Below are 7764 nucleotides of genomic sequence, written 5' to 3' on the forward strand. Positions count from 1 at the left end.
AAATTGCGACAGTATTTGTATAAAGACGCTAAAAGGGATTCGTAAAACGTCGTCGCCGACTCGTGTCGCGACAGGATTGGTCGAATCTAGACCAATAGTGGACGAGCAGCCGAACTACTTTCCGCCATCTAGCGCCAGGCTACAGAGAGTTTAGGAAGTTGAGTTTACTATCGTCTGTAAAGTATGTAAATTAAGTACCGTAAGTCTAATACAGTACTGTAATTTTATTCATTTCTTGTCAAAGAAACATTTCTTATTCAACGGCCATTAAAATTATTTATATTAATGATGTCTCTAAAGTTCAACGAATTTTTCGCAGAAAAATAACTTATCAGAAATCGCGGCCGCCGTTTGGTGCGCTGCTCCAGTTAAGAATTGAACAGTTAAGGTACAGTACGTCATGAGAACATACACTAAGGGATTTTTCGAAATTCCCCCCCCCCGTGAAAGAGAGCAACAGAATTAACGCTTCCCGCAAAGTAATTCAGCTTCTATTATACTATTTTAGATGCGGTTTTTTTGCGTTTTAATAGGGTATGCCATGAGAATGCACACTATGAAGATATTTTTCGAAATTGCCACTGTGAGGTAGAGAGAGGAAGTTAAGGAAGCCGAAAAACTCGGCTTCTACTGTACTATTTTTTATGTCTTTTTTGCATTTATGCGGGAAATCGAACATATTTTTAGACCCTTCTAAAAATGCTCAACGATATTTAGTGTTCCATTGTGTATTAAGTTGACACGGGGATCGCGTGCTTATAAGTTCGCTTTATTCGAACTCTTCGTCTTAATCGTTATCCCTGTGTGGTAAGCAGATATCTAAAAATTTTCTAATTAGTCTCGGAAGAGGAAGGGACCTAATTCTTGCACTCAGTGAAAACGGGTAAGATCGGCTATAATCTAATATTTAATCTTTGCTATCGTTACTTTTTGTCCGAGCAATGCCGGGCTCATCTGCTAGTATTAAATAAAGTGACTTACACGCAATACGAATTCGTTTGAAATGATTTCCTTCCATAGTAATTTGTTGTTAATTGGCTAATGTCGACTTCCAAATATTTCATTTCAGTTTTATTTCCTTTAGTAAAATACTGTGTTTCTGTCTTTCCCTTTTCCCTCTATTATTCTGCAATTTCTCAGCTTTTTCTTCCGTTATTTCTTCTAAAACTAGAAAAAATTTCGGTATTTTTCTTAGAAACTGCCGACGATACCAAAATGGCGTCTGGATTCCGCCCAGCAACAATGGAGTTTGTATTGTCTATTCGGTAACAATCGCCGATAAAGTTGGAATCTAATTGTTGTCGTCGATGACTTCACGTTATTTATGTCTTCTGTCTCATAAATTTCGTGAAATTTCGTAAAAAATTTACTCGAATATCAAGGAAAGTATTGAAAATTAATTTTTTGGGGGTTTACAATGGACCTTAAAGTTTATCGAGTTTAAGCCCATATCTTCTTTTTTTTTTTAAATTAATATTAGGCGAATCATTGCATGATGCTATGAGAAAAGAGCTATGGTATATGTTATTCGCAATTGATATTGTGTTAATGAGATAGAAAGTAAAGTTGAGCCAGAAAAAGTTCGGAACTGATTTACAGAGAGGGGTTGAAAGTCGATAGAAGATTTAGTTTATGGAATTCAGATTTGGGCTGTTAGAGAGAGAAAAGAGGAAGAATTAGATGAGTTTAAAACAGAAATTTCAACTATTCAGCTTCATATTTACTGCAAAAAATGGGTTAGAGGTTGACAAATAGAATAAATGTAGGATGGCAAAAACTCAAACGGTATTATTAGATATTGACAGTGAATGCGATGATGTGGAGTCGTAAAAGACACATTATGTGGTATTTTACTTTTAGTCATATATACACGATTATTCATAAGTCCAACAGGGGTTTCGGCGCTCGATAACGTAATAATCAAGCAAAAACAACAGAATAACTTCGCGCTAAGTCTTCGCCATAACCGATTTCACTTCAAAGGTAAGAGGTTTAGGAACAGACTGTATTATCAAAAACCTGCGAGTAGTTAGTTTAAACGTATAATCGACAATCGGCCCATAGACTTTATATGGCGAACTTTTGACCTCGAAAATCTCAATCCATAAACGGAATTTAAAAAAAATGTTGACATTTATTTTATCTTTATGTTAATCATAGTTTCTAACAAGTAATTGATTAATTGATGACTAACAGGATGATGTGGAAATGAATATTATTACATTTAAATTCAAATAGGCCTATTTAAAATTTTAATACATTTGTAACGTTAATTGATAATTTTTTTAAATATATCTTTTTTTATTTGACTTGTATAACTTATTGATTATAAATGTCCAAAGGTATTTACAGTTTCTCTGTTTTTTCACTCTTGTATGTCTATTTGCTTGTGTATAATGTCTTTATTTTTAATTGGTTACTTCTAAATAATCTCCATTTTTTTCATTCCCATTAAATTAAATTTCTGTTTTGGTTATGTAAACAGATTTAGCCAAAAATCGCTCTTAAATATATAAAATATATCAATTATTAGGCTAATGATTAAAGGCTAAAACAAAGATTTTTCTACAAATTATTTGACTGGAAAGCGTTATATCAAAGTATTAATTTATATAATGAATATTTTATTTTAAATTTATGAAAATGGAAAAGATTTTCTCTTTTGATTACGTTTCGCGTCAAAATAAATTATGAATTTATTCTTTCTTTCGATATATAAGCTAAAATTTTATCAGATTTTCCTAACAAAAAGTATATTTCATAATAAGATTCCTAGCTTATTACGTTATATAAATACAGCATTAAGTTGAAATTTATAATAATAATATCATAGCTCACAGTTTTTGGTAATTAATAATATCAAATAACTATATCATTCAATGAATATATATTCATTTTATTTACGTAAAAAACCCAGAATTTCAGAAAATACAATAATAATGTAATTAAATTTTTCGTAATTACGCAAACTTTTTAAATTATTATATAAAAATTAATTAAACATATTTAAAAAAAATAAAACAAATTGTCGTAAAAATAGGATAAGACATATGCAATAGAAATCATTTTTCTTATAATACTTTTTTTTGTAGTAGAACATGATAATATGCCAACGTAATGCTTTCTATTATTAAATTCTTTTAGTCAGGTTCGCTATTTGCAACATTTCGATACACTGCAACATTGGCATTGGACGCAAGAGCAGCTGGATGCACGACAGGTGGATTTTATACAACATTTGCAGTGATCACAAGTACAAGTTGAACCTCCACATTTCGACGCCTTGCAACAAGTGCAGTCTTCGCAAGTACAAGCTGATCCTCCGCATTTAGACGCTCCACAGCACTTGCAATCTTTGCAGGTACAATCGGGCCCTCCACATTTCGACGCCTTGCAACAAGTGCAGTCTTCGCAAGTACAAGCTGATCCTCCGCATTTAGACGCTCCACAGCACTTGCAATCTTTGCAGGTACAATCGGGCCCTCCACATTTCGACGCCTTGCAACAAGTGCAGTCTTCGCAAGTACAAGCTGATCCTCCGCATTTAGACGCTCCACAGCACTTGCAATCTTTGCAGGTACAATCGGGCCCTCCACATTTCGACGCCTTGCAACAAGTGCAGTCTTCGCAAGTACAAGCTGATCCTCCGCATTTAGACGCTCCACAGCACTTGCAATCTTTGCAGGTACAATCGGGCCCTCCACATTTCGACGCCTTGCAACAAGTGCAGTCTTCGCAAGTACAAGCTGATCCTCCGCATTTAGACGCTCCACAGCACTTGCAATCTTTGCAGGTACAATCGGGCCCTCCACATTTCGACGCCTTGCAACAAGTGCAGTCTTCGCAAGTACAAGCTGATCCTCCGCATTTAGACGCTCCACAGCACTTGCAATCTTTGCAGGTACAATCGGGCCCTCCACATTTCGACGCCTTGCAACAAGTGCAGTCTTCGCAAGTACAAGCTGATCCTCCGCATTTAGACGCTCCACAGCACTTGCAATCTTTGCAGGTACAATCGGGCCCTCCACATTTCGACGCCTTGCAACAAGTGCAGTCTTCGCAAGTACAAGCTGATCCTCCGCATTTAGACGCTCCACAGCACTTGCAATCTTTGCAGGTACAATCGGGCCCTCCACATTTCGACGCCTTGCAACAAGTGCAGTCTTCGCAAGTACAAGCTGATCCTCCGCATTTAGACGCTCCACAGCACTTGCAATCTTTGCAGGTACAATCGGGCCCTCCACATTTCGACGCCTTGCAACAAGTGCAGTCTTCGCAAGTACAAGCTGATCCTCCGCATTTAGACGCTCCACAGCACTTGCAATCTTTGCAGGTACAATCGGGCCCTCCACATTTCGACGCCTTGCAACAAGTGCAGTCTTCGCAAGTACAAGCTGATCCTCCGCATTTAGACGCTCCACAGCACTTGCAATCTTTGCAGGTACAATCGGGCCCTCCACATTTCGACGCCTTGCAACAAGTGCAGTCTTCGCAAGTACAAGCTGATCCTCCGCATTTAGACGCTCCACAGCACTTGCAATCTTTGCAGGTACAATCGGGCCCTCCACATTTCGACGCCTTGCAACAAGTGCAGTCTTCGCAAGTACAAGCTGATCCTCCGCATTTAGACGCTCCACAGCACTTGCAATCTTTGCAGGTACAATCGGGCCCTCCACATTTCGACGCCTTGCAACAAGTGCAGTCTTCGCAAGTACAAGCTGATCCTCCGCATTTAGACGCTCCACAGCACTTGCAATCTTTGCAGGTACAATCGGGCCCTCCACATTTCGACGCCTTGCAACAAGTGCAGTCTTCGCAAGTACAAGCTGATCCTCCGCATTTAGACGCTCCACAGCACTTGCAATCTTTGCAGGTACAATCGGGCCCTCCACATTTTGATGCGTTGCAGCAAGTGCAAACTTCACATGAGCATGATTTGCTTCTTAAATCTGAAATAAATTATTTTCAATATTTAAAAAATATTACAAATAAATATACTCGTATTTACTTAGTTATATATATAACACATAAACTGATGGAATGTAACACATGATTTGTATTTTAAAATGTTTATAATTTTTCGTTTTATTAATATTTATAATGAATGTAAATGTTAATATGAAAGATTAAGTGGTTATTTGAATTATTTGACCAAATATGATAAAAACAAAAAGTGAATAAGTATTTTATCATGTTATTTTTATTTCGATAAGCTAATAGAGCTTAGAAGTGAAAGGAAATATGGCTGCTATAAATAAAAGATGTAGCATACTTTTCTAAGAAAAATAAAATTTATACGCTTAGTAACAAATACTGTACTCTAATATTTTTTCCTCTTAAGCTATTGTAAATTATTATTCCTAATAATTAATAATTATTTTTTACTCCTTAAGAAAATCGATTGAACAAATCTACACTGGTCAAAACAATTAAAGAAACAAGATACGTTGCATAGAATATTATGACAAACGATTCTAAATCTCAGATGCTATTGTTACGTAGTAAAATATATAGAAATACGTGAATAAATACGCATTTGAGCCGAATTGTTGTCGTATTTTCCGTGTTGTAATATGCTGGTCAACAAAATGTGTATCTGACAATTAGAAACGAATGATTTTTTAGAATATCGTGCTAATTTTAGTAAGGAAGGGTGTATTGTCTCCACGAATGACTAAACTTGCTGCACATCTGTGTGGCATCGAATCAATGAGATCACTTAAATGGTTTGAGGAGTGACAAAGAATTGCTCAATGACAGCAACCATATTCTCCATTAATTAATTGTTTTGACTAGTACATAAAGAAACAAATAAACTTTAAATACAGTCTACCTGTAGTATGAATACAAATAATGAATTATATATAATTAATATCGTTGATTAAAAAATAATATAGAAATTATTTTATAACTTTTATATTTAATAAAGTCATTACCCTATATTGATTTGGATATTCTATACTTTAATCATTACATTGAAAAACTATTAGTTGTATAAAGTTAATAAAAATATAATTTATAATTATGTAAATTAATAATACAACTAAATTTTCGAACTGTTGAAAAAGTTAAAAATGAAATTCTTAAGAACTCCATAAAATTAAACAAATAATTTATTATGATAAAATGATATTGTTAAGCTTATCATATATCAAACTGAAAGTTGATAGTTCTAGACAATACTTTTATTGAAAGAAACGAAATAAATTTCACTTTTCTTCCTTAAAAAATTACTTAATAATAATAATAATAATAATAATATAAAGTACGAATAAGTATAAAATAATATTCTCAACTATAAATAATTTGTAGTGTAAATTAATAATTTTAACACATATAATCTTTTAACAATCTTTCTATTATTAAATATTAAAGTTTATTATCACTAATAAAAGTCTAAAGATTTCGATAATTTTTTTTTAATTTCAACATTTATTTAATTAATTTTACATTAATATTAATTTACTTTATTAATTTCTAAATAATAAAACTAAAAAATATTGAAAAATTTAAAATTAACTTACCACTTTCCATCTTTGGTAGTTCTCCGCCTTCTTAATCGACGAAATCGTTGATTGGACGTGCTACGCTGACTTTTTTATTACACTCTCCTGACGTCATTTTCGTGTCGTGCGAAAACTGCGCTCGGTACTATTGTAACGTGTGCAATTTAGATAAGAATGATCATCGTTTATTGGCACAATCATCATCCAATAAAACCGCATATAATCGTAATTGGTTAATCGTTAACCAATAAGAAATTATAAACGGTAAAAGCGTATTAAAGCGAATATTCTAGAATGTGATGACGTTAGAAATGTGGTATTTTTCCGTCATTGATAAGAATGGAATTTGATAACAGTTTCGACATTTTTAACTTGTAATAAACAACGGTGTAAATGAATTCTGTTTGTAGTATTAATTAAATATAATTTCAAATTAAATCAGATTTATAATTTTTTATTTTAAAACAGTGCAATTTTATTATATATATAATATAAAGAATTATAGAAATTAACTTATATCGTGTTTATAATATATTTTCAAGATAATTTCTGTCGTTTTTTTCCTTTTCTTTCTTTTATTTTCACAATGTTATACATTATATAAAAGAGATAAAGTATGGCATTCGGTCAAAAAGTGACATCTGAAGAATTTTACATTTTTGGACTCACAGGACTTTGAAACGTCGAGAAATACAAAAAAAAATTCGGTTTTTTCTCTCTATGTGTAAATATTTGTGTATGGAGGGAACACGATTTTGTTCACCCTCTTTGAAACTTAATAATTCCTGTGCTTTTTGTCGAAAATTTATGAAATTTTCCAGTAAGGTTTGTGTATTAGGGCGATTGGTGTTAAAAAATTTTGGTGATTAAAGGTCGACGGGGTGAGAATATTATATCTGTTTAATTGTCTATAACACATATAATTGCTACTCCTTAGATGCAATGTGGCGACTATATGTAAAGCATTGTCAATGTTTACATGAAATCATAATGAATTAAGGCCAATACTGTACGCGTAAGTTGACATTCAGTCATTATAGTGCTCATGTGATTGCTAATTCACATGACGTTGTGGGGATTGTGACAAAAAGTCTTAGCAACACAAACATGTTTCGAAACATATCTAGATCGAATGTTTTCACCGATTTGACCAATTTTACTAATCCAGTTTATCCAACGAAATATTTTGCCTTAGAGAAGCTCGGGACTAGGCGGGCCATCATAATACATGCCAATGAGTCCTCTCAGAGATACAGCA

At 33.6% G+C, this 7764-nt stretch overlaps 1 protein-coding gene across 1 annotated transcript; it reads right to left on the minus strand.

Annotated features, from left to right (window-relative positions):
• Positions 1–3114: 3114 nt before the first annotated feature.
• LOC111633102 (keratin-associated protein 10-6-like) lies at positions 3115–6549 on the minus strand. The gene is made up of 2 exons (XM_023377633.1): positions 6525–6549; positions 3115–4949 (listed from the first exon to the last, which is right to left on the minus strand). The coding sequence occupies exons 1-2, from the start codon at positions 6532–6534 to the stop codon at positions 3154–3156; spliced, it is 1806 nt and encodes a 601-aa protein (XP_023233401.1). The 5' UTR covers positions 6535–6549; the 3' UTR covers positions 3115–3153.
• Positions 6550–7764: the final 1215 nt, after the last annotated feature.

This window comes from Centruroides sculpturatus, unplaced genomic scaffold, assembly GCF_000671375.1.
Source record: "Centruroides sculpturatus isolate CEXI.00-Female unplaced genomic scaffold, Cexi_2.0 scaffold478, whole genome shotgun sequence".
Lineage (NCBI taxonomy): Eukaryota > Metazoa > Arthropoda > Arachnida > Scorpiones > Buthidae > Centruroides > Centruroides sculpturatus.